This window comes from Scleropages formosus, chromosome 20 (genome assembly GCF_900964775.1).
Source record: "Scleropages formosus chromosome 20, fSclFor1.1, whole genome shotgun sequence".
NCBI classification, from domain to species: Eukaryota; Metazoa; Chordata; class Actinopteri; order Osteoglossiformes; family Osteoglossidae; genus Scleropages; species Scleropages formosus.
In genome coordinates this window covers 4,434,857-4,461,504 of record NC_041825.1, presented here as the reverse complement: position 1 = coordinate 4,461,504, position 26,648 = coordinate 4,434,857, and the positions used below count along the sequence as shown (strand labels likewise).

The following is a 26,648-nucleotide window of genomic DNA, read 5'->3' as shown; positions in this document are numbered from 1 at the left end:
GTTATATTTTAGAATTTTGAAAGGTCAGTTTGGCTTTGGCTTTTTTTTAAGATTAGGTCAAATAAATATGACCTTGCGTGGAAGTGAAAAATAAAAAATATTAACCTGAATAGTGTTCACATCCCAAGGAAATGTGTTATAAAGAATAAATTATATAAATACATAAAACATACAGTATGAATGTATACACATAAATAAAAATACACACACACACACACACACACACACACACACACTTTCTGCACCGCTTGTCCCATACGGGGTCACGGAGCCTAACCCGGTAACACAGGGCGTAAGGCCGGAGGGGACACATCCCGGATGGGACGCCAGTCCATCACAAGGCACCCCAAGCGGGACTCAAACCCCAGACCCACCGGAGAGCAGGACTGTGGTCCAACCCACTGCGCCACCGCACCCCATAAATAAAAATATAAAGTATAAATATATTTCACAACATAAATATGCACAAAAACTGATAAATTTCCTTCAGGAGGACATCAGCAATTCTCTGTCTCTGAGCACCTTTAAATCCAGGGTCAAGACCTATATGTTTACACACACACACTGACTGAAACCGTTTGTCCCAGGCGGGGTCACGGTGAGCCGGAGCCTAACCTGGCAACGCAGGGCATAAGGCCGGAGGGGGAGGGGACACACCAAGGACGGGACGCCAGTCCATCGCAAGGCACCCCAAGAGGGATTCGAACCCCAGACCTACTGGAGAGGAGGACCTGGTCAAACCCACCACGCCCCTACGCCCCCCACATATAAAAATATTAAGAAAAAAAAATCTATTTCTGGTTTTCTTCAACAAATTCGCCGTCAGTGTAGAAAATACCACTTTCAATATACTTGTTGTTGTTAAGCTGAGGTAAGTGTTTTTAAGTTTAAAAATTCATGCTACATGAATATTTGGACTTTAATTTGAATAATTTCCACAGGAATCTAAGGCATAGAAATGTGTTACTTAAGTATCCGTGTTTAGAGACTCTCGGCTTAATATATCTATTTAAAAACGTCAAAAAGAGCAAAAAGTCACATAACGCGTTTTACAAGAATATCGCCCAGCCAGCGTGACGTAATGCGGACGAGCGGCTCTCGCGCGCTAAACTTGTTCGTGGCGCGACGTCCTTGCGTCACTTCCTGCCACCGCGAGGCCTCAACGACGACAAGACGGAGGACGAGGACGGGGAAGAGAAGGGGCGTACTAAAAGTCGAAAATAAATCAGATAAATTTTAGGGAGAAACGGAACAGATTACACGCGTTATTTTTTGCCCTCCTAAACAAGAAGAGGTGCCCGTGATGTCGGCCCAGGCGCAGATGAGAGCTCTGCTCGACCAGCTAATGGGAACTGCGAGGGATGGTGAGTAGTTAGCACGACAGCTAGCTTAGCTTAGCTTAGCTACACGGTAGGGAGGCTTCTAGCGACTGATGATGTATCTTTGTCTATGTCTTTATGCTGAACTCGCTCGTGTTCTCTCCCCTGAAAGGTGGCTTCACTTTGCTGCACTGGGGTCATTCGTTATGTATGTACTGACTGGGTAGTGAAACACTGTCCGCTGGCTTTTTTTTTTTTTTTTTTTAATGTTTGTATCCTGTATTTATGTTCCGTGGTTTCGGGCCTGCTGCGCAAGGCGAGGCCCAGCAGATCACGTAGCTAACCGGACGTTGCAATTTTCCTTTAAATAAACATGACAAAACAAGACGTTGAGACGTCTGCTGACGAGCTAAGTCGTCCTTCTCTGCATTGTACACACATGTGGAGCAATAAATTGGTCGAATCGCCCCTCTAAACAGACTTTGACGAGGCTTTTCCCCGAGGTATACGGACAAAAATGTCTGACGTTTCGCACTCGAAGTACTACTACTAGTCCTGCCCTGCCGAACAATAACTTTCCGCTTCGGATTGTTCTCCCTCCCGCCCCTTAGTTCCCTTGAGCTCCATTTTCGACGGAGAGACCCCCCCCCCAGTGGAAATCTGGTAGCATTGATTGTGTGTGCTGAAGGTCATGGGTTCGAATCCCACTTCCTCCTGTTGTACCCTTGAGCAAGGTACTTGCCCTGAATTGCTCAGTAAGAATAATTGAGAAATCATTGTAAGTAATTTATTTAAAAGAAAAAAAAATTATGGTAAAATTGCCTTGGATAAAGGCGACCGCTGGATGAATAGTAATCGCAAAGATGGAACGTGCGGTATGTAAGAGTTAGTGTTTAAAAAGCCTGTTGCGAGGCAGTCGCGAGCGTACGTAGCGCCAGTGGATACAAACATTAAATGAGGATAGTCGAGGTACCCCAATGGTGGTCGCTCCTGCCTTTTTGGTCCCATCAAAGTCGTCTTATGGAGAATAGGTGTGCATTTGTTTGGTAAGGCGTAACTTGAACAAAATGAATGGTGTAAATTGCCATGTGCACATGGCTCACCCTCTTAACCTGTGATGTGGTGCTAACTTTTGCTCAGACTGATTGAATGCTAGGTGTGTGAAGTGAGTTTTGTCTGTGTGTATGTATTTTTAAGTTGAATTACAAATGCTTCCCATACATATGTTCCATACAAACTGAACAATTGTGGCCCCTTTATTTTATTTATAAAGGTTCAGTGTATCTTTGCCAGCCTACATCAATCTGCAAGGGAGTTGCAGAAAAGCCTCATGTTCATCGAGCCGTGAGTCACAAATATAATTTTTAAAGCTGTTATGACTATCGACACCATTTGTTTGCTTTTCAGAAGTAATTATAATTTTGATCATATCAAAAAAAAAAAAAAAAAAAACTCAACCACTTAAGAGGAAAAAAATGGAAAAAGATCCTTGAAATGCAAGCGCCAGAAGTATTTGCAACGTAACTAAGGAGTATTTGGTTGCCTGCAAGCCATGGAGCAGTAGTGTGTTTCTAGTAACACATTTGTCTTAGAGACAGAGTAGCCTTAAAACGTGCCGCAAAGCTTTTACTCTGACTTGTGTATCATTCCCAACTTCCTTACTACAGGTGTGGGCAAGAAAGCTTTTCCCTTTTATACTTTTCAACAGCGGGTTTAAAATTCTGCAGCTGAGGTCTTGAAGATGCAGATGGGTACAGTATATGTGGAAGCTCACAGTGTGTATTAACTAACCTTCATTTTGTTTATGTATGTTTTTTTTTCTCTCGAGTCGCTCCTCAGTCGGGATTTTAAGGCGTTGTCAAGAGAAAACATGAACAGTCACTTGGTCCTTGTTGTAAAGGTCTGGGCTGTTGCAAAGACCATGACAATTTTTAACAGCTGCCGAAGTAACCCAGCAGGGTTAAAGTTGAACGGAGGTTGAGGTAGCGCTCCGCCACCTGCCTGTGTCGATTATTGACAGAATCTTACCTACTGCTGGGCAGATGAATATATCATTTCTGGTTCGCCTCTGTACTTTGGCTTGAACTTCTAAGATTATACACGACCAGGAATGCTCAGGACAATCCATATCCAACCTTGTTATGCTTGCATAGAGTACAATCATGTTTCAGATTTTGAAATAGATTCTAAGGGAAGAGACCGATTTACCCGAAAACCATAAACCTTTGTTAATCCAACCTGCTAAGAATTTCTGGTTTGGCAACTTCTTTGATTTCAAGATTACATCAGTCTCACGCATCGTTCTCGGAGATGCTGTGCAACATATTTCAACAGGGCCGAATGCTTCGATACGCTTAGCATCGAATTTTGACTGGTGAAATGTTGCCCGCGTTAGTGTTCCTCTTTATGTGCACCTTTCTAAACTGCCAAATGGCCTTCCCCTTGGTAAATCGAGGGAAGCAGGACCTCCAGTTGTTGTACCTGTTAAATACCCTCAGTATATTAAAACAAGGGGGTTGTATCTTGATAATTGGTCCAGGGCATCTGTTTAAAGACCTTCCGTATCATAACAGTCAGATTTTATGGCGTTACTCAGTTGACCGAGACGAAAGGTGGCTGTCCAAGTGAAAGGATATGGCATGATGCAGGTGCAGGGGAAGTCATTAGGAGTGCACCCTACTACCAGTCCAAGCCTGTTTGCTTTGCATTGGCTGATTACAGCTGGTTTTCTGCATGTATGTTGTCTCACTGGCTCTTCTTTTACTTGAAACCTCTTCCAGGTGATGAAACTCGACAGAGGGTGAAGTTCACCGATGAGCGTGTCTGCAAAAGTCATCTCTTAAACTGCTGCCCTCATGACATCCTTTCTGGAACCGTAAGTCACCATTTTTAACACCAGTTGGAGATGTTGGATACCTTTCTGTATCCATTATTTTTCTCGTGTAATAAGTGTTACTATGTTTGGGGTTTTTTTTTTAAAGCAGTGCTGTGTACATTATAGTAGCATAGTGAATCGTGCACAGTAGTATTAAGAGTCACATGTCCCTTCCCATTGCTTCAGAAAACACACACGTTACTGTCCTGTAAAAGATTGGTACCTGTAACATCCCACAAAATTTCTTCGTTTTTGGAAAGTGAGTGCTGTGTATTTTGAGGTGATAGTTTTTCTTTTTTATTCATTATTATGGGTCTACTGTCACTTTAAACATGCTCTTTGCTCTATCATTTAGTAGATCTAAAATATAATTTACTAAATGAATTATAGACTAAAAATATAAAATACATTTGTTTTTTAGTTTTAAATTTCAAGTTAGACACATCTCGGCGGATTAAAGTGTTTTATAGAAACACTTGGCCACCACCACACATCATCATAAGACATTGTTTTGCAGACATGTACTAATATTTATGTACATACTTATAATTCTCAGTATATACTAATGGTCTTTCAGTTATTTTAAAAAATATTTTCGGTGGCAATATATCCTTTTTTTCATAGATAATGCCTAATTCAAGTATAAGTTGCTATTGGAAGGTATTCATTTGCTGCAGTGTTGTCATTTTATGTTACACACACATGCAAGCTGAATGTACATTTAATTTATTCTCTTTCTCTGGTCCTTCACAGCGCATGGACCTTGGGGAGTGTTCAAAGATACACGACTTGGCACTTCGCGCAGATTATGAAATAGCTTCTAAGGAAAGAGACCTCTTCTTTGAGCTTGATGTAAGTTCCAGTCTTATGTACTTTGAAGTGTGACACGTTTTGAGTTCTCTTTTTTTTTTTTCTGAGCCCAGTTCTATTTTCCGTACAGGCTGTGGATCACCTGGAATCCTTCATCGCCGATTGTGACAGAAGAACAGAACTTGCCAAGAAACGCCTCGCTGAGACCCAGGAAGAAATCAGTGCTGAAGTTGCTGCAAAGGTGAGTGAAGTTCACGTTCCGGAGACAAAGCACAATTTTAGCTGTCTGTCTCCAGTAGTATTATCCGAGACCAGCTCGTGGCTTGTATGTCAACAGTTTGGGGGTTTTGCTCCGTAACTGCATTGGCACATACATTTGGGAAGAATTTCAGTGAGGTGTGTCTGTGTTTCAAAGCGCCTGTGTGTTCTAAACCAGTGTGGTGTTCTGGCAGGCAGAGAAAGTGCACGAGCTAAATGAAGAAATCGGGAAGCTTCTTGCTAAGGCAGAGCAGCTGGGAGCTGAGGGCAACGTAGACGAGGCACAGAAGGTCTTGCAGGAGGTGGAGAAGGTCCGAAGCAGGAAGAGGGATGCAGAGGTACGGTCTGTGTATTTGAAAACGATTTGATGTCAGGATGTTGAAGTTGTTCCTTGGTCAAATTGTAAACTGGACCTTTGTAGTTTTCTTTTTTTTATTTTTATTAAATTATTGTACTCTTGAGGCTGCTCAGTGTTCATAAGAGGTGGGGTAACTGGGGATTCCACATTTCCTCATATGTCCCTGTCGGCCCCCCAGGAGGAATACAGAAATTCCATGCCAGCCTCCAGTTTTCAGCAGCAGAAACTCCGCGTATGTGAGGTGTGCTCCGCTTACTTGGGTCTCCATGACAACGACCGACGACTAGCTGACCATTTTGGTGGAAAGTTGCACCTGGGCTTCATCCAGATCCGTGAGAAGCTGGAGCAGTTAAAGGTAGGCCTGCCTCCCCGCACTGCGCACTGTCAATGCTTGGTCACAGTCCATGACCGTTCTGAATTAAAAGCATTTTGAAGGTTGAGTGTGGATTCTGATGCTTTTGATTCTATGATTTTTCTTCAGAAAACGGTTGCAGACAAGCAGGAGAGGCGGAACCAAGAGCGTCTGAAGAGGAGGGAGGAGCGGGAACGCGAGGAGCGGATTAGAAAGAGGTGGGTACCGTTTGGACCTTCCTGCTGATGTACTATATCAGTCGTGTTCGTTGACCGAGCCTGGATGGGCAGGACACGGGGCTGGGGCACTTTGATACGGACCAAACACTTCAGCTGGACTTGCTGGTGCATACCTTAAAGGTCCTCGGGGATCTCGGACCTTGCTGTGTATGTGTTTGCAGTCAATGTGGGGCCCTAGCTCCAGCTGGATTGTAATGGCATTTTTCACACTCTCCACTCCAGAGGGGATTCTGCATTGACTGATAGCCCAGGAGAACTCCATAGGGGGACTGCGTCAGGGTAACTGTCTCCGTCACTCCCACCTCACCCACCCAGTGCACGGGCACCAGACAAGCCCTCCTGAGTAAATTGCCTATTGAACAGCAGTTGCTTGTGAGGCTGGAATGCAAGCGGAATTTGCGTGAGCCATTTTCTGTTTGGCTTTATCGCCATGTATGGTTCCGCAAGTGAACATAGCTATGCATGACAGGTAATATGCGAGCAAATGTATAACCTTGTGAAGGGGTTGGTTTAGTTTCCCTCTTTGGAAACTGTAAAAGCGGTAAGTTCACAGCATGCAGTTTGTTCACTGACTGCGGTCATCGGGGGGTGTGGAGGTGGAGAGCAGTGGAGGTCATGTCCAGCTGGTTAGAATGTCGCGTCTTGGTTATGTGCGTTGTTTTCTGATGTGATTAGAACACCCTTCTGTTTGCAGGACCCGGTCACGGAGCAGGGAGCGCCGCAGGTACGTGCCTTTTTGTCCCTCCAGCCATGCTCAGGTTTTCAGTAGGGTCTCGTTTGTTCTTTGTGTAATTTATGCAATACTTTTGAGGGATTAGGTGTATTTTAGAAGTTTGCGCTTGCCACAGTTATTACCGTTGAGAAGAAGTGCAAAGAGCCTGGTATTTTTGTGCTTTTCACAACCGAGGTGTGTTTGCAGAGGACTTGACGCGACTCTTGAATCGTCCTCAGGTCTCGTTCTCGAGATCGCAGGAGGCGGCGATCTGAGTCAACGTCGCGGGAGAAGCGCCGTTCCCGCTCACGCTCCAGGGAGCGTGAGAGGCGTCACCGCCACCGCAGCCGATCCCGCAGCAAGGGGCACCACCGCAGCCGCGATCGCAGCCGTGAACGCGACCGCGAACGAGACCGCGACCGTAGCTCCAAGCATAAGTATGTTCTGCGCACCTTGATCTTTCATAGCACGTGTAATCAGTGGAACAACTGTGAAGCCTTATGAAATGGCAGTTGTGTGTGTTTACCTTCTGACAGTCAATGTTGTACATGAATACCAAGTGGGCTTTCATAGGATTGCCTTGGAGAGGTACCCGGTGGCCTAATGGTGAACACCAAACACTGTCCTCTATGTAGTACCCTTGAGCTGCACAGAAGTGTAGGCTGCTTTGGATTATTGAGGAGAAAAAAAAAAAGTTTAATGATGTGATGATAAACAAAGGTGTAAAGGCTCAAAATGACCAATTGGTGCTTCCTGTTGCAGATCTTCGCGCGATCGCGAGGGGTCCTCCCGCGACCGCTCTCGAGACAGAGACAGGAAGAAGAGCTCGTCGGAGCGGCGGCAGGACGGCGTCAACGGGAAGGTGGACTCCCGCAGGCTGGAGGAGAGGGAGGCCGGCGAGATCTGAGGGCCCTTCGCTCTGTACAGTCACTCTGTTAACTACTGCTAGCAACGCCGACCCCAGCTCCGTCTCAGCGTGGCCTGCACTCGTAGCTTGATGCACCGCTCTCTCTCTCCTGCTGGACCATGCCTTCTCCGGGGCATTTTTCAGTGTCCTGACATTGTTTTTGCTCTGAGGATCATAATGCTTGTATCTCATATGAAATTTTTTTTTTTCTTTTTTCCCCCTCCTCCCCAACATCCAGAATCCACCTGGAGATGCTATTAAATGGATTTAGAAGAATAAAAGTAGTGAATGAATTGTTTAAGTGCATGATTAAAGTCCAGAATTTGTTGATAATCCTCCAACAGTTGGTATTCTTCTGCAGTGTGCTTTTTTATTTTTTTATTTTTTTTTTGGAACCTGCAATCTAAATGTAATTTATATAATGACGAGACGAAAATGAGATTATATAAGAATGTCTGTTCGGTGTAGTCGTAAAGTGGAAGCACTAGGCAAAGTGAACTTGGGCTTCACTTGAAAGTAACTGGAGCCCAGCTGTGCGATCGAAGCGTACCTTTTACTCCGATGAATTCCAGCCAGTTGAAGGTACCGCAGTCATGCGTCCCTGCTCAGTTTTGCTGTTTTTCTTTTTAGCTGAAGAGGACAGTCAGTGTTTAACGCCTGCAGGCCTGCCTGCCACAGTGGGCTCGCAGGAGGGCCCTTCCCAGGTCACACTGGGCCGTGCAAAGCTGCCCGTGTTCGGTGTTGACGTTTGCCGTCAGGACTGTACATTTTTATTCTCTTTTCTGTATTAAAAATAGTACCTTTTGTTTGACTCTCTTGGGTTACTTTTGCTTTTTCATGGTAGCATTTAATAATAAATTGTGACTGAGGAACAAAGGCTGGCTGGTCTCATGAACTCTTCCCTCTTTTACTGACATTAATTTCTAATGGCTAATTAGTTTTCCTTAATGTAACCGATATAAAGTTCATGTCCTGTATGCTCTTGTTGAGATCTGGTAAGTTTGCGGTTGAGTCTGCATGTATAAGACAGGATGCCTAATGAGCTCTGATTTTGTCTCCTTGTGCTGTTTCCTTCTGGACTGTGGCAGCATCAGAGGTGAGGGGGGTCCGACTTCAGAGGGCGCGAAGACCCACGTCTCCGCGGTACGAACACCTCACTCGCTATGGTCACTGTGTGTTTCAGTGTCGCCCACAAGGCGCGTCGGCTTATGACTCGCGGTTCTGTAACCACAGTCTTGTGTTAAAATGCTGAAAGGGAAGAACCTGTTTTTATATCATCTACTTTTAGCTGATTATTACTTTGTCGATTTTTATAACGTTCTCTGTTACCCCATTGATAGGCTGTTTATATTTTAGTGACAACATAGATGCAGTAGGCTTCAGTGGAACAGATGTACCTATAAGTGTATTTAAATGTCATAACTGGAATTATTGGTTTGTTTAGCTGTTTGCAGTTTTTTTTTTTCTTCCTTTCCTCAAGGTATCTTCTGTCCCAAACTTGTATTCCCTGTTTATATTCACAACATTAAAATTTCTTGAAATAGCTAGAAAACGTACGTGTCATCATCTTGGAGCCCATGAGGACTCTATTTTTATTTTTTTTTCATGCTTACATCCCTTTCCTTTAAGAACAAAGAACAGGAAACAGTCATTTTGGTTGTCTTTTATGTTGTAGTGTCATCAAAAATAGTTTTAACACGTCCGTCTGTTACAAAAATGTATAATTTAAGTATGGGTTTACAGCATTCAGAACTTTGACATTGCTAGTGTGTAATGTACCCTGTTTCATCCGCTTACACCAGTACAAAAGTGTCTCAGCAGTCAGAACGGGTTGGTGCTGCTCCCCGTTGCTGGTATCTTGTTTAACCCTTCGTGTACCTCTATTTACAGCTTGTTTGACCTTTTATATACACTGAGCACTGCTCTTAAGAGCACTAATAACGGTGTGTAACAAGTATGTCACCTTAATGAGCAGAATACATTTCAAAAATTTTTTTTTTTTTTTTTTAAAAAAAAATCACTTAAAGGCCTGTATGTTAAATAGCAACACTATTAAGCTTCACTTTGCTTTGGCAGCACTCCCATGTTTTGCCTATTGCAGTTATTAAAGCATAATCCCAGGTTTTGAAGACTAGGGTGGAACTCTGTGTGTAGAAATTAGGTAGTGGGGGGGGGGGGTGTAATGCTGGGGTTATTGGTCAGAATGTGGTGCTCTCCTGTTTCAGGTCCACCTTCATCTTCTGTTTCTCCATCACTGTCTCCAGCTCCGTGGCCTTGTGAACATCCTGGCACACAGATTGGGGGGGGGGGGTAAAAACAACATTTTATTCATTTATGTTTAGCTGTTGTCCAATTCACCATATACTGTCATAATTGAGTTTACACTGATTTACCTGTTTTGGGCAAGATACTCATACTGCATTGATTTAGGGTGAATACCTTGAGCAAGGGGATGTGAACCCTAACCCTCAGATTTTTAGAGGAACAACGCTCAGGTTGTAGGTTTGAATCCCACATCCAGCTGTAGTGCACTTGAGCAAGGTCCTTACCCTAAACTGCTCCAGTAGAATCACCCAGCTGTAGAGATGGGTAAATCATAGTAGGTGGTGTAACATTGTAGTTAAGTCTGAAAGTGTGAACTAAGTTTGAGTGAATGTAAACATTTTGTGCCTTGCTGTCAGGTGACACTGGAAATGCCATAACTGCGTTGGAAGCATGTTAAGATTTCCTACATTAATGTTTCAATAAACTCAGACACACGCCCTGACCACTTGGATGGTGGACTAAGGGAAACGAACTGAATTACCTCCAGCAAGGCCTTCTGCACCATGATCTGACTGTAGACTCTAGCGCCCTCGTCAGACACAACAGAGCGCAGCTCCTCTTTGTTGAGGGAGAAGAGCTGAGCTCCAGTCAAGATTCCCAGGCAGCGCACAGTCCTACAGGAGCAGCACCAACAGGGCAGGAATGAGTCCATGAGCTGGAGCAGGTGAGTTTATTTAATAAACACACACACACACACACACACGTGTGGCATATAACCCGTAAGTGATCAAGAAAGTAAGCGTATACCAAAATTACAAACGCACATGACCCTAAACCCAATTTGATTATTGATTATGGGGCAAAATTCCAATTCATTCCCAGCCCAGAGTTCCTCCCAAATCACCTGAAATGATGTCTAAATCATAAGGAGAATTATGAGTAATTTAGCTCACTGAAACAGAATGAATGTTCGCAACCTTATATATCTAGTCCTTTGTGTTTATTTTCATGCTGTCTGTTCCTGGAAAATAATTTTTAGAAACTTTTTTTTTTCCGTTTTTGTCCTTTTTCAAATCACAAGTGTGTCGGTATACGGTTGCAGCAGAACTCATTTTGTACTTGAGGTTTTTAAGGTTTTTAAGGAAAAAAAGTTCATATTTTCAGAACTTCGTATCTCAGGTGTTTGTAAGTCGAGGAGTTGGTATGTACGTATTTTACTCATGTGATAATGTATTTCTAGGTTATTCGCATGTTTCTTGGGGCTGAACCGACAAGGAGGGGAGGCGAGAGGGTCCAGAGGGGACAGACTCACGCCTCACTGAAGCCCTTCCCCCTCAGCCACTCCTCCACCTCGGCAGGGGGGGAGCTGTAGTTCAGAGGAGCAGCGGTGTCAAATGATCGAGGGATGACCAGCGAACGGCTCGTGTTGCTCTTCCCGTTCGCCAGCCTCTGTAAGAGCTCATCGTTCATCATTATCACTAGGAGACAAAGGCAAAAGGAAGTTCATTTGTTTATTCATTCGTTCGTTTGTTCATTCATTTGTTCATTCGTGGATTAGTTTGTCATTTATTCATTCGTTCATTCCTCAGTCACAGTTTCAGCAGGTTTCTCTATGCTGCTCTGTTCCACCTTTTGCAAATGTCACAGGACCACCTGTATCATTTTAATCTCCACTCTAATAATCTCCATAAATACCTTAGATACCTCCTTAAATACCTGTATAGATATCAATACCTCACCTGTACTCCACCCTCTACCTTTACTTCCCTCTTTCTCTGCCCTGTTCTCATACATATGACGCAAACACTCTTTTGTCACGTTCCACACACACACACACACACTCTGCACACACACCGAGTACAAACAGCACATTCCTCTGTGTTCTCGCCCAATGAGACATGAGCTCTACAACAAACTATAACAACAATGTTCCTGCCCAATCCTCACTCTACCTCTGTCTGTGTTGTCTCCGGGCAAAGTGTGTGTGGCGTCCGGGGGCATGCTGGAGGGCCGCAGAGCTGGGGGGTCCGGGTTCAGGGGCAGGAGGCTCGGGGTGCTGTAGGAGAAGGGCCTGCTCATCGAGTTGCCGTCTATCTGCGGGACGCAGCAGGAGACACATGTTCCACGTATGGCAATAAGCAACTTTTACACATTTGGAGATTTCGAAATCAGTGTGTTCCACTCAGCAGCTGAAGTGTTGTATATGTACTGCGTGTGTTATTAATTACTACCATGTATGTTCTTAATTACTGCTGTGTGTTATTAGTGAACTCTGACCCGACCCTAAAAGTGGAACCAGTGAAGGCATTAAATCTGACCTTTGTGCGTCCGATTGTCTGATTTACATTTCCTAATATTACCGATATTTCCTAATGATGTATCCAGTTTTTTCTAACACGACCACATATTTTCTCATATGACCAGGTTCATTGTTCAGATGACTAACTGGTACAGTGATTTTCCAGAAACTTTAAGGCAGCAGATGGTGTAGTGGTCGGCACTGCCAGCTTGAACTCAAAGAACCAAGGTTCAAATCTGTTGAGCAAGGTACTTACCCTAAAATTTGCCATAGTAAAAATTACTGATGTGTATAGCAGCGTAAGTGGCTCAGCAGTGTAAATCACTTTGGACGAAAGTGTCAGAGAAATAAACAAACAGGTGGAAGCTGTTCTACGAAGAAGTGTTGCTTTGGTCTCTTTGCTTGGGAGCTGATCCCGGTAATCTGTGTGTGTTACCATGTCTCTGTGTGTGTGTGTGTGTCGCTGTCTACGAGTAGAGCTGTATGAGGTGTATGTGTGTTTACCTTCGATTGCTGCGGTGCTCCAGGGCTCGGTGCGTGTGCTTCGCTGGGGCCCGACAGCGGCTCCAGGATGTTGAAGGGCACGAAGCCGACCTGGTCGAAGCGGTTGCGACACTTCCACCAGCGCTTTGATGACTCGACGACCTGGAAGAGGAGCGTCGACAGGACGGTACGGTGATCTCGACCGGGGCAAGGTGGCACAGACAGGGCGGCTTTGGACCCTCCTCACGCAAGGAGTCCTTTAGGATCCGTTGGTTAGATTACGCCGGCTGTACTGAACCCCCAGGTTGCGTTGCGGTCAAAGCCGAGCCCTTTACCACGTTTATTTACCATAGGTTAACCGGGGTTATTTCATCTGGCTGTTGAAAGGGTGCTGCAGTACCTCCAGTGTCTCTCCTTGTAGAACTGAGAGCTCGCTGCTGTTCCGAGCCACAAAGTCGTAGGTGCAGCGGTACAGCTGGTCTCCTCCTGCGGGGGGAGCTTTGCTGTCCCTGGGTGGGGGGGTGGGGGGGTGCGGGGAGCAAGATGAGAAAAAACATCTAGCAAAGTCAATCCTTCATTTCCACTACCCACCCCCCACACTACAGACAATTTAACTTCACCAATTCATCTGGACTGCATGTCGTTGGACTGTGGGAGGAAACCAGAGCATGTGCAGGGAGAACATGTGAACCGCGCGCAGGCTGAACTGAATTCAAACCCATGCCCAAAGTGCCAGCGCACTGTGAAGCAGCTGAACTTCCCTTTGCACCACCATGCCGCCCCATCGAGTGCCGTATTTCTATACTGTATATTCCCATTATTATTACTATTAGTATCCATCCATTCATCCATCCATTCATCCATCCACGTTGTAACACGCTGAGCCCTGAAAGGAATAAAAAATGACTAAAAACATGATGGGAGAACGTGACAGTATTCATATACCCTTTACAGCATGACTACAACTTACATTTCATCGGCGGCACGTACTGGAGACCTGGACATGACGGAGAGCCGACTAACAACCTGCACAAGAGACGAGAGGAAACGTCAACACAGGAAATGTGTCTCGATCCCCACGACTCTTCTTTACTCCACAGTTCAGATGTTCACTGCATTTCACATAAGTGTGAAAGAGCTAAATATGTTTTTTTTTTTTGTGTTTACTGCTCTACGTGTATATAAACTCTCTGTGTGATAGATGGTAGAGGTTAGAACTGCTGTCTTTGGACACAAAGGTCACAGGATTGAATCCCAGCTACGGTGAGTGCCCCTCAGCAAGGTATTAACCCTAAATTGCGCCAGTCAAAAAATGACCCAACTATATAAATGGGTAAATAGTAGTAAGTAGCTTAGCACTGTAAGTTGCTTTGGAGTAAAGCATCAGATAAATGTAATGTAGAGAATATACATGGTACACATATATACTGACAGTGTTTCTTTGCATTTTATGTAAGTATACAGCATACTTTCATATGTATACTATGTATATTTATTCTGTCTGTGTATATACATAGTATATATTTATAGTTTATGTATACTTTTATATGTATACTAAGTGTATGTACTCTCTCTTTCTATGCATATATACAATATATATGTAGAGAGTGATTATAGTATACATATACACATATATGAGTATTTGTATACATCTTTTATGGTATACAGCATACTTTCATATGTATAGTATACATATGTATTCTCTGTGTGTGTGTATACATATACAGAAATTACCTATACAGTTATAAAGTTTTTATGTAAGTATACTTTTATATGTATATACTATGTATATATGTACTGTCTCTATATACTGAGTATATATATATGTAGAGAATTTATACATAGCTACATATATAGTGAGAGTACAGTATACTGTGCACATATATACTCTCTGTATAAAGATTACTATACAATATACATACATAGATATAGAGAAGACATTTGTGTACATAGTATACATCTGTATGTATCACAGTGTATATTCTCTCTATATATAGTATACATGAAAACAGAATATTTTTATTCTATTATATATACTATTGCTATACATACTGTATATATCTATGTTGTATATGACATCTGCCATATACGATATTTATACACACAGAGATTTAATTCTGAACCCATTGACACGAATTTGTCACGCAGTGCTGAGCTCCAGGGCCCCATACGGTGCACGGGGAGGTAACGGTCCTTCCCAGGAGCCCCGGCGCCGGGCGGATGCCCTCGTACCTCCTTCTTGTCCTTCAGGGCCTCCAGTTTGTGTTGAGCCTGTACGGGATCCTCCCACAGCTGTCTGTGCGGGTTGAGCAGCTCGGGCTTCCAGCCGTCCTGGAAGATGGGCATGTACTCCATCGTGGAGCCGGAGCCGGGCAGCAGGGAGCTGGGGCAAAGGGCAGACGTCCCTTGAGGCGCGTTGACTCCGTAAACACGGACGTATTTTTTTTTACCATGAGACGTGCGGGGCAGTGCAGCCCCGACAGTAAAAGGAGGTACAGTTGACCCTCGAACAACACGGGTTTGAACTGTGCGGGTCCACTAATATGCAGATTTTTTTCAATAAATATACTGGAAAATTTTTTTGGAGATTTGCGACAATTTGAAAAAACTCGCAGACGAACCGCGTAGCCTAGAAATATCGGAAAAATTAAGAAAAAATTAAGTTATGTCATGAATGCATAAAACATATGTAGATACTAGTCTATTTCATCATTTACTGCCATAAAATATACACAATACATATAACATCTACAGTGTTTTGTATCATGTGGGACCATACTGATGTAGGTACTGACTGATAGACATACAGAAAGACGATTCCGTCTTGTAAACTTACGATATCGATAAATACAGTAGGCTACTGTAAATGTATTTTCACTTATGATTTTCTCATAACATTTTCTTTTCTCTAGCTTACTTTATTGTAAGAATACAGCATATAATACATATAACATACAAAATATGTGTTAATTGACTGTTCATGTTATCGGGAAGGCTTCCGCTCAACAGTAGGCTATTAGTTAAGGTTTTGGGAGTCAAAAGTTATACGTGGATTTCGACTGCATGGGGGGGGGTCGGTGCCCTTAACCCCCGCGTTGTTCGAGGGTCATCTGTACTGCGCTGCTATGGCGCTGTACTATCGCACCTCAAGGTCAGGGCCAGTTACCGCAGTAAGTGAGGACAGAATGCCGGGAGAGCCGATATACGGGTGCGCACGGTGGTGGCGGCTGCGCTCACCGAGGAAGCATCCAGTTGGGCCCCAGCGAGGTCCACAGCTGCTTCTCTTCTGCGGTCAGGTTGTCCTGGAGAAGCGTGATGGCGCCGTTCGTCATGGCGGGGCTGGACACCGCGGCGGCCGACGCCGGGCCCCCGGTGGTTCTCACCAGCTGGGAGGAGCGAGGAGAGAAGAGCGGGCGTCAGCCACGGTACGTCACCAGGTTTCAGTCCTCCGGGTGCTGGTGTCTCCCAGTCGTCCATGTGGACACTTGCATTTGGGTCGGCGAGTAATATTTTCCGTAGCCTCCCTGGAAACACCTGCCCAAGGCTGACGCAACAGCAGAAGCTACTGGGAGGAGGTTCGTTCGAAAAGCCTTCGACAAAAGGCTTCTGCTCACTCACCAAACCGCAACCCAAGCCCTTTCTAGCCGGAGTTACGGAATGCGGGCCCATCACTCGCTCGTACTTGGCGAGGAAAGGTATTTGAACGTTGTGCTCCGCACCTCTGGAAACATGCGGACGACTCGAGTGTTAAAGGCAACGTTGACAGGAACCGCAGAACATCTGGATGCTCTTGAGGAGCTCATCGCGCTGGTCACACCTGTCAAATACTGTGACCTTTAGCCCTTGTTCTATACAAATGGACGTATTCGTCTCTGTCCCTGTGTTGCTGTGGCCCAGAGAAACAACAAGGCAAAGCAAATAAACCAAAATAAGAACAATGAAATAAAATAATAAAACAAAATAATAATATAAATTACATAAATAAGTCAATTTTTTGAGAAAAGTGAGAAAGAGCGTTGCCCTGTTACCCTAACCCCAATGCTCATTTTACTCGAACCTCATCTGTGAGCCGAATGGAGCCGTACCATAGTGCAATGGGGAGAGCGTAGTAAAAATGATGAGACGGTGAAGACAAAGGTAAGATAAAGGTAATAACTGTGTAATTAAAATAAAAAAAATAATAATAAAGATTATAATACACTCACCACATCCAGTGGTCGAAAGAGATGGTGCAGGAGCTCCTCAGAGCTGGGGTTGGTGATGAAGGATTTCAACCGGTCCTGATGAAGAGCAGCACGAGCGTATCGCGTGTAAAGCTTTTCAACCGTGCACGTGATTGTACGAGGGAGCGTGCGTAAATACGCACGGATCTATGTAACGCGTTCGAGTGCCTTACCAGGAGACAGAAGCAGTACTTGAACTTCTGAAAGATGCTGACAAAGTCGTCATCTTTCGGAGGTTGAGCTCTCAGGGCGATTAAGTCATCTGCTAATAAAGAGATGAAAATAAACGTCACGAACACACAGATGATACCGTACAAGGGTATGGAGGGGCAATTGGGAGGAAACCAGAGCACCCAAGGGAAATCCACGCAGACAGGGGAAGAACATGCAAACTCCACACAGACTGAGCGGGGCTCAAACCCACATCCTCTCGCACCACCCAGGTGCTGTGAGGCAGCAGCGTTGCTTGCTGTGCCACCATACTGCCCATACAAGAAGAGTGACCATCCCTACAGGGACCCACTTATTTCCAAGCAGCGCTGCATGTATTTTAGGCACAGTAATTTATGGTAAGTACCTTGCTCGGGAATGCAACAGATGAGTTGAAGCTGCACCTATCGGCCCCAAGGCAGGAGCACTAACCACTACGCTATCAGCCCCCCGATATCATCTCAGCACCTTCACTTTTACCTTCTCCACCTTTCTTCCGGCTCTTCTTCTTCTTCTTCTTCTTGCTCTTCTGGTTGAGCACAGTATGGGTTTGGGTTTGGGTTTCGGCTGATTTCTGCAACCTTCCCATGAAGAGCTCGATGTCGCTGAAGCAGTGGTTCAGGATCTCCTGAGGAAGGAAGGCGAGGGACACACACGTCAGTGCCGGTATTTTTAAAAGCCACATTTTTCACTTTTCTATTGTTTATGTACTTTTATAATTAATCATGGCCAGTTAAAATGTTAGGTATTTTCTGTTAACTGCACAAAAAAAATCAGATGTGTTCAGTCAATACATCTGAAATATATGTATCTCTCGGTGGCTCTATGGTCACAGCCTGAAGTGGGGGGGGCACTTCCTACCCCAAGCGCATAGTTAATGAGCTCGACCTTTCACCGCTGGACATTGAACCCTCATCTCTGAGAAGCAGTACATCTTACGTCGTCGACGTAAACACGCAACAAAGACTTAAATGGATGATGAAATCAATGACACCTCTGACGTTTACACACACGCACACACACACACACACACACACTCTCTCTCCCAGCCAGGTAACTTACCACTTCTCTTTCGGCTTGCTGGAGAGAAATGTCCGGATTATTGACCCTGGATCCGTTCACTGGAGAGAGAGAAGGTCTGACTGAAGCCCAGCAGTTAGAACCCTTGTTTCCAGGAGGAAACACTCGCTGTCTCCTCACCTTCCTTTCTCAATATGTACATGATGAGTACTCTCACACCGCCCTTCCAGCTTGCATGTGAACGGTATGATAAATAACACTGTAAGGCTTTAACCACGGTTTAACTTCTCCTACTTGCTGAAACATCTCAACATCTCCCTGCAAGCAACATGAGCTGCGGATGCGACGACTTCAATGTGTGTGTGTGGTTTACGGTGAAATAGACCACTTCTCTTTGCTTACCTTTGCTTCCTGGATATGGAGGAGGGTGGGCCAGGGCAGGGTTCGAGGCGTGTGGCACTGAGGGATTTCGAATTCCCGGCAGAGCCATCATGGTTTGTCGGTCCTGTGTCCTGATGGTGCTGGGAGCAGGAGACAGAGGCACTCAGACTGGACCGACTTCCTGCTCCTACCGTACATCTCGAGTGGTGAGAGACTCCTGCGTCCAACACTCAGTGGATTGTCATGAACATGAACCTGTGACCTTGAGCTGCCAAGTCCAAGCGCTGGGAGAGGTCCTCTTCGAGTAAAACATTTTCGGTAAAATAGCCAGCCGAAAACATTCAAATCATGTTACTTTATGCCAATGGAGCAATGAAACATGGTAAAAAATACACTAATTGTAGCCTGTAGCAAGTTCTAACTAACTGCTGAGCATCCAGCCCTGGAAACCCAAGAGAAGAGATGGTTATTCTCATTGGGTACCAGTGCCTCCAGTGATACTCTACACGCCAGCTGACAGATGCTCAATTATTTTTGGACAATTAATCAAAAACAATTTTTCATTCTATCGAACGACCGCTGAAAATCGCCTGCCTTCATCACTTATTGCATTAAATCGTCTCACGTCAATGTAGCATTTAAAAAATAATCTCCGATGACCTTTGACTGAATGGCTCAACGATGTCCTACCGGGTTGTCCTCTACTGTACTTGTCTTCAAAATGAAATTCAGAAATTCAGTGCATTTTTTTCAATATCATTATAACAGGTAGAAAATGCAGAAAGACTTTTTTTTTTAAATAATGAATTAAAACAAATGAAGTCTTTTGGTAAGCTTGAAGTGTCCTCCCCCATCATTGCTCAACATCCTATAGAACATTGAACGCATTTGCACCTATTTCAACAGATCCAGCAGGGACAGTCTTGTCCATTGTCCTTGTGTTTAGCGGGCATCTTGATGACTGATTGCCTTTCCTTACACCTGTCTGCCTCTTCCAATTCACAGAACCGTGCAAAAGTTTTAGGCACTTGGAGAAAAAGCTGTAAAGTGAGAATGTTCTTAATTAATAAACTTCCTGCAAAGCTTAGTAACCATCCATTGTCAACAACCGCTTGTCCCGAGCGGGGTCGTAGCGGGTTTGGCCGGGTCCTGCTCTCTGGTGGGTCTGGGGTTCGAATCCTGCTTGGGGTGCCTTGCGATGGACTGGCGTCCCGTCCTGGGTGTGTCCTCTTCCTCTCCAGCCTTATGGCCTGTGTTGACGGGTTAGGCTCTGGGTTGCCGCGACCCCGCTTGGGACAAGAGGTTTCAGACTATATGTGTGTGTGTGTGCGCGCTCTTTCCTATTGACACTAATGCAGAAAACATTAAATAACTGTGTAAAACAAATATTTTTGTGAAACATCTAAGTGCCTAAGATTTTTGCACAGTACTATATATCAAAACAGTAGAGTCAGCACATGGTGGGAACTGCTGAACTTACACAGTCATACAGGTTTAAGACTTTGCTGCACGTCCACCAGAAAAACAGCTAAACCGCATAATTCAGTGAAAACAAAGACATATAAACACATCAGATCCAAAGAGGATGCGTCTAGAGCACTTTACGTTTACTTCTCCCGGAAACCTTGAAGGTCATTAGCGATTGTTTGGGGAAACACACTGACACAGGACTGCGGAAGACACCTTCATGCAGCACGATGTCAATATTCACAGTGGACATGGTAATAATTTAATTAAAAACTTGATTCTTTTTCATCCAGTCACTGGTCTACATCCAGCATCCCATCCTCTGGCTGTCCCTCTCTTGTCTTTTCTCATCCACACCTTTTTAAGCAACGTGAAAACAAGTAGAACGAGTCTTTCCTTCCTTCCCTGCTCGCTCGTCTTCTCTCTCCCAAACGCAAAGCTTTGTCAACACGGGATTCAAAGATAACGCTGATAAGGACACATGATGTCACATCAGCAGAATCCCACACGGAAAAACATTTCTTAAGAAAGCAAAGGTACTTCCAAATAAAACAACCTAAAAAGGGTTCTTGGTCATGTGCGAGCAGCCAGCGAGCGAAGCCTGTACTTCCCCTCAATGCGTTGACCAGCATGACTTATTAATACCGAAGGAGCAGTGACCTGTGAAGGTTATTTACACAGTCCAACATCATTTAAAAGGTGCACTTAAAAGTGAACTAAATGAAATATTTAACACAGAGAGTTGCGTAAATGGAACTGCGAAAAGTGAAACAAGATCCACGGACTTTATTTAAGAATGTTGTGTAATGTCCGAGAAGAACGGCCAACGTTGAAGAGGAACGCTCAACGCTTGAGTAGGACAATTCAAAGCGGACGTACCTGCGAACGCCGTTTTCTGAAGAGCGCGGTGTTTATCCCAGAGGCGACTTCTCCCTTGTGCCGCCAACCCCTCCTGGCCGTCAGACCAGACTTTGGCTCCACCGGGGTGGGGCCACCAGCCCTACCACACTGCCCTGTTATCTAACATCTGCGTATCAGTTTGTGGAGCTACTGGGCCACATGGCTCACTAAATCCACAGCTTTCCTCTCTGTCCCTACACTGCTGTGTCAACACTGGAAACTGTTCCTGAAACACCTGTTTTGTCAGCGCCGCTTCGCCCCACATCTCCTTTCTGAGTCATTCCAAGCATGGAACGCTCTTCCACCTGATCGCCTGGAGCCACGATCTCCACACATGTGTGGAAACCTCACTTTTCACCGATAACTTCTTCTCAACCCCCCCGTGAAGACAATGATGAGGTCTTCTGATAATCTCAGTGTTGCTTTACCTTAACAAAGGGGTTCTTAACCTGTGGGGTGTGCCTCCCTGCAAGGGGGCAAGGGGTTAAGTGCCTTCCAGAAAATTCATCACAGTTCCTTTCAGAGCAGCAACCATCATGTCAACGAGGTGGTGGTGAAGAAGGTCTCATCTACTTTAGCATGTGACGAATTGGCTATAAACGAAGTCCCTTCGTGGCCTTAGTTACGACAGGAGGCGTAGACGTGCGGCTCGCCTCCAGGTGAGGCGTGAGGGTAAAAAGTTGAAAAGAATCTCTACCTTAAAAACTCCGGGCGCTTGCTCGTCTTGGATGTGTAATAGGACACGGTGCCGACGATGTCCTCTCGGATGAGCTCCGCCTGCTACCAGGAGAGATTTCCCACAGTTAACTCCATTTATCTGGCAGCCGCATGACGCTACCCAGACCTCTGCACGGCACAAGGTGTTGTAAAGTCAAAGTGACACACACACATACTTGGCACCGTACGGACACACCCAGCGCATAGCTGAAGCTCACAGCACCCAAGGGTGGCTCAGTGCTCAACTTATTCATAATGAGATTGCAAGCTGTGCTGTCATGAGCATTCCTGCACCTACCCTCTCATTCTCACAGCTGAAGAAGAGAATGTCAGGTTTCTTCTGAGCTCCGCTTTGGCACACGAGCAGAAGGAGGGAAGGAAACTGCTTCTCGGTGAGGATGGCGTCACATCGGTGGATGGAGGACACGGGATACACCTCCAGCTCGTCCTGTTGATCGGCGGCGACACAGCAGGACACGCGTAAGGTTTCATGCCGTCGCTTTTCAGCAGCCTTTCTTTCATCCACGTCTTAGCAATGATACAAATACACCCTTTTCACACCCTCTTGACTCGGAGGTGTCCCCACCCCCGCGTGCCTGGGCACGAATATGGAATCGTGGTGTTGCGGTGGCCCATCGGGTAGTGGTGGAACCTCACAACACCTGAGCTGTGGGCTTGGTTGTGGGTTCGAATCAGCTCCGTTTGCATGGAGTTTGGGTCCAAAGGCAGCAGCTCGAACCCACAAATATAAATCTTTGTTGTGATGGGCAAATTTTGCTAGTATTTATTAAGTATTGCGTCCTGGACCTGATTTGCACATCTTTCTCTGTATTTTTTCGTTTGACCCCAGGTTCCCCTGACAGTTTAGTATGTTCACCCCGACCCTGCGCTCAGCTCATTTTCACCCCACATGACTCATGTACAGGCGACACAGTGTGTCCAAGCAGGGTGAACCAGCACAGTACCTGGTTCTGAGCATCCCTCAGCCTCACTGCATCCCAGCTCACTTCCACCAGCATCTGCTGACTCCAGAGGCGATCGGTATGGGCCAGGTGAGAGAGGCGTGACAGGGCCTCCTCCACGTCGCGGACTTCGTCCTCTTGCAGCGAGAACGTGACCAGGTGCTGGGGTTGGGGTGAACCAGAGGGTGGAATGACAGTGGCGGTACGGAGAGCGATGAGTCAATGTTCGCACCTCAAAAGTCACATCAGCATCGAGCAGGTGGGTGCAGGTTAACATGAACTATAATGGCGCTATGCTAGAAGAAGAGCCCCGCGTTGCCGGTACGCAGTTCTGGACGTGAATGAAACTAAAAACACGCAGCCCCCCTAATTACAAACTTAACTGGGATCGAGAGGTGACACGGAGCGGGCCAGCAGGCCTAAGCGGCTCTACTTGGAGAATCACATGTCTGTGTCTCTACCTGTATCGGTGAAACACACTTTTTACTCTGAGTTTTATGTCGGTTTGGAGAAAAGCATCTGCTAAAAGAAGAAATGTAATTTAAATGTCGGCAACATGAGCGCTCCATGTTTCGGATGGGAACAGAGCAGTCGACTCCATGTCTCTCTCTCCCGCTAAGCAGCTTGTAGAGACCAAGCTTGCAGATTGGCCCTCCTTGTGATGAGCCAGGATGCCTCGTGCACACACCTGTGTTCCTAGTCTCCTGCTTGGGTATTTACGACCCGCTGTAAATAAGAAAGCACAATACAGAACCCCGGGCAGAGCTAGAGCGGGGTGTTGGCAACAATAAGGTAGCGATTACTATTAGTCATCATGATCTGTCAGCATATTTGGTGAAGCTTTGCTGCATGATTTGAACTGTACCCTATCTCTGTTTATGAAAAAATAAACTACACACACACACACACACACACACACACACACACACACACACACACACACACACTTTCAGAACCGCTTGTCCCAGACGGGGTCACGGGGAACCGGAGCCTACCCGGTAACACAGGGCGTAAGGCCAGAGGGGGAAGGGGACACACCCAGGAGGGGACGCCAGTCCGCCGCAAGGCACCCCAAGCGGGATTCGAACCCTAGACCCACCGGAGAGCAGGACTGTGGTCCAACCCACTGCGCCACCGCACCCCCAAAATAAACTACATACTTCTCCAAAAAGTTCGAACCGGAGAAGTTTGTTGCTCGAAAGTTCGCAAGTAATGGACCCACTCTATGTATGAAATACACACTGAACTTACACTGACTAAGTATTGGGATACGTCAGCCATCGCTCGCAGAGTAGCTGGAGAAGTTGCTCGTTGGTTCTGAAAAGAAATAAAACGAAAGCAAGGCTGCAAAATTATTACATAATCAAGAGATGGTAACGCATTTCTGACGGCCTGTTTCTAAAGTTTGTGTCCTTCTGTAAGAGCGCATGTGCGTTCGGTGCTCGGGCCAATCATGGACGGGAGAAGAAACAGCTCTCCGTTCACACCGTGGTACATGAAACCCATCCTCGACTCTACTCTTCGTCGACAACGATGCCAGCAGTACTTTGAGCCAAACATAAAAACATACAGAAGCTAAAACAATTAACTAACTAATAACTAACTGACTAACATTACTAAGTGAGTTATAAGAACAAAAAAACAGCTTCTGAAATAAAAGCACCAGCAGATATATCACTAGATGTTTTTTTTCACAGGTGAGATGTTCTTCTGCAGCAAATACGTGACGAAACCACCTAGGGTTTAACCACAGTTTCCCGAAGGAAAGGAAGAACAAGAAAAGCACCGTACATTTCGATACTCGACCAACACGGTAAGCAGCGTACAAATGAGCTGGATGAAGAGCTGCAGGTAAACCGCCTGAACATTTCTGGACGAACTTTTAAAGTAGAATCATCATCCGGCCTTTTTAACTGACTGTAATAACCGATATTAAATAAAAATGTACGCAGAGGATCACACCCAGCATGGGAAGGAATATTGCCATTATTAAAAGTAACCTGAAACAACAATGATTTGCTTATTCAGAACCCAGCAACACAAGTCAAGACAGCACCTACAATATACAATTCACTTCCAAAATGTGTATATTATTGATCGCTATTTAAAGAGAGCAATAGTTTTCCATAAATTTCACCAACGGTGTCCTTACTGTGTTCGCGGCTCCTTGTTTCTGTCTCAATCACCTGTTCTGTCTCCTTTTATAGCACGCGACGCACACAAAGTCACTGAGCTAGTCTGACCAGGTTGTCCAGGGTGTCTTTAGAATTTAACTCCTTCCTTTCTGCCTATTCCCTCCCTGCTTTGTTGTCGGGGCGGCTCACAGACGTCCGCAGGCCGTGCCCGTTTTCCTCCTCTGCATCCACCCCAACGCTCCGCCGGGTGTTCAAGGCAACAAAGGAGAAACCTGCGACTCTCCCATCACGCCACTGTCAACAGGTGAAGTGATTAAAAATGAGGGGGGCGATTCCTTGAAGGTGATGTCATTGACTAGGAACTGGAAGGAGATGCGTGAAAGATCAGACTTGTCATCGTGGGCAACGCTTCCAGCTCACACACACCAGTTCTGTATACAGATGACCAGTGAGTGATCGCAGGTGATCTCCGGGGCAACCGGGAGAGGCGGAGCCTCAGAGGACACCTGTGATGAACGGCACGCTGGCGACTGAAATGTTCTTCCAACCACAGTCCGGATGGTGACAATTAAAGGAAGTGTGCAAATGTATCGCCGGGCTGCGATGACAGCAGGGAAGTCAGTGAATGACTTTGACTCATTGAGCTCTCACAGATTTCCAAGGCTTTTCGTATCAGTGAGTTCAGAATAAGCACTGGATGAAAACACTTGTCATTTAAATGCTGACCTTCGACCAACAACAGACGCAGAACATCAAGAAGTCCTTCACCAGAATATTAAGACCCCATTCTTTGATTAAGCTAATCGTATAAGTTGCTTAGGATCAAATGATGTGGTATTTACATACAAGTAATGTACATTTAAATTTAAGATCATGTTTAACTTCCTTAATACGGTTAAACCATTGTAACATCAGCAGTGTAATTCATTATTATTATAATAAAAGGACAGTGATATTGACATGGTCAGCAATAATTGTGGTGTCTCTTTGTGCTTGTTTCTCTATCAACTCTTCTGTAGGTTAGTTATGATGGATCAATAAACATAGACCTTACCTTAAAGTGTTCTTTGATCCCTGGTCCACAGGGAAAATTCTGATCAGGGAAAATAATGAGAGGAGCACCAACTCTAGCTATTTAGTAGCTTATAGAGAATTAATGTTTCTTGCCACTTCACGTCCCTCTTTTTTTTACCAGTTTTATCCCCTCTTGTTCCTTCTGTCTTATACCCCTGCTGTCGTCGCCCTTCTCTCTTCCACTGTCGCAGCTTGGTTTCACTCTGAATTTTTTGACTCGTCTGTTTCTTTCACTCCCTGGGTGTGTCTGTCCCAGTCGTTAGAAGGTAGGGCTGTTCAATGGTGCGTCATTCTGCCAAGCCCAGCAAGATCCACCTTAGAAATACAGCAACACACGCACAAATATAAATATAAATACGCACGCACACACACACACACACACACACACACACAGTTGGAGTCCGCCCCTGAATGCGCTCTCATTGAGCTCTTCCAGGACACACACCCACACACACACACACACACACACATTACAACATCAGAGGAATGTTACCTTTACTGAATCACTGCTGCTCACTTTTTTAAGGTGTGTCTTTTGTTGGAAAGCTTGACATGGATACAGGTGGAAAGACAGAGCAAATAAACGAACAAATACAAGTAAACAGAGCACAGGGGGATCTAAAGGAATGTACCTGGTAGGCACATTTTGTTTGAATTAGAAATCATGAGAAAACAAGACCTC

General features: G+C 45.2%; 2 protein-coding genes across 9 annotated transcripts; one reads left to right on the top strand and one right to left on the bottom strand.

Moving 5' to 3' along the window:
* Positions 1-1,130: 1,130 nt before the first annotated feature.
* luc7l (LUC7-like (S. cerevisiae)) lies at positions 1,131-9,374 on the top strand. 4 transcript variants are annotated; one of them, XM_029246559.1, is made up of 12 exons: positions 1,294-1,364; positions 2,593-2,663; positions 4,100-4,194; positions 4,948-5,046; positions 5,135-5,245; positions 5,457-5,600; positions 5,799-5,975; positions 6,102-6,190; positions 6,434-6,490; positions 6,906-6,935; positions 7,163-7,360; positions 7,686-9,374. In XM_029246559.1, exons 4-12 carry the CDS (start codon positions 4,951-4,953, stop codon positions 7,828-7,830), a joined length of 1,047 nt encoding a protein of 348 aa, XP_029102392.1. In that variant the 5' UTR covers positions 1,294-1,364; positions 2,593-2,663; positions 4,100-4,194; positions 4,948-4,950; the 3' UTR covers positions 7,831-9,374. The 4 variants fall into 4 exon arrangements, with proteins under 4 accessions (XP_029102391.1, XP_018590477.2, XP_029102392.1 ...); XM_029246558.1 differs by lacking the exon at positions 2,593-2,663 and having other exon boundaries at positions 1,131-1,364; XM_029246560.1 differs by lacking the exon at positions 6,434-6,490.
* Positions 9,375-9,842: 468 nt separating this feature from the next.
* LOC108923919 (epidermal growth factor receptor kinase substrate 8-like protein 1) lies at positions 9,843-26,288 on the bottom strand. 5 transcript variants are annotated; one of them, XM_029246553.1, is made up of 19 exons: positions 25,947-26,288; positions 24,009-24,074; positions 22,761-22,919; positions 22,094-22,243; positions 21,776-21,858; positions 18,733-18,851; positions 18,373-18,431; positions 17,791-17,938; positions 17,274-17,365; positions 17,083-17,157; positions 16,115-16,263; positions 15,110-15,260; positions 13,848-13,903; positions 13,278-13,386; positions 12,899-13,039; positions 12,048-12,189; positions 11,408-11,573; positions 10,637-10,769; positions 9,843-10,115 (listed from the first exon to the last, which is right to left on the bottom strand). In XM_029246553.1, the coding sequence occupies exons 2-19, from the start codon at positions 24,036-24,038 to the stop codon at positions 10,029-10,031; spliced, it is 2,049 nt and encodes a 682-aa protein (XP_029102386.1). In that variant the 5' UTR covers positions 24,039-24,074; positions 25,947-26,288; the 3' UTR covers positions 9,843-10,028. The 5 variants fall into 5 exon arrangements, with proteins under 5 accessions (XP_029102386.1, XP_029102388.1, XP_029102389.1 ...); XM_029246555.1 differs by having other exon boundaries at positions 17,274-17,362; XM_029246556.1 differs by having other exon boundaries at positions 21,776-21,855.
* Between the last annotated feature and the right edge of the window lie 360 nt (positions 26,289-26,648).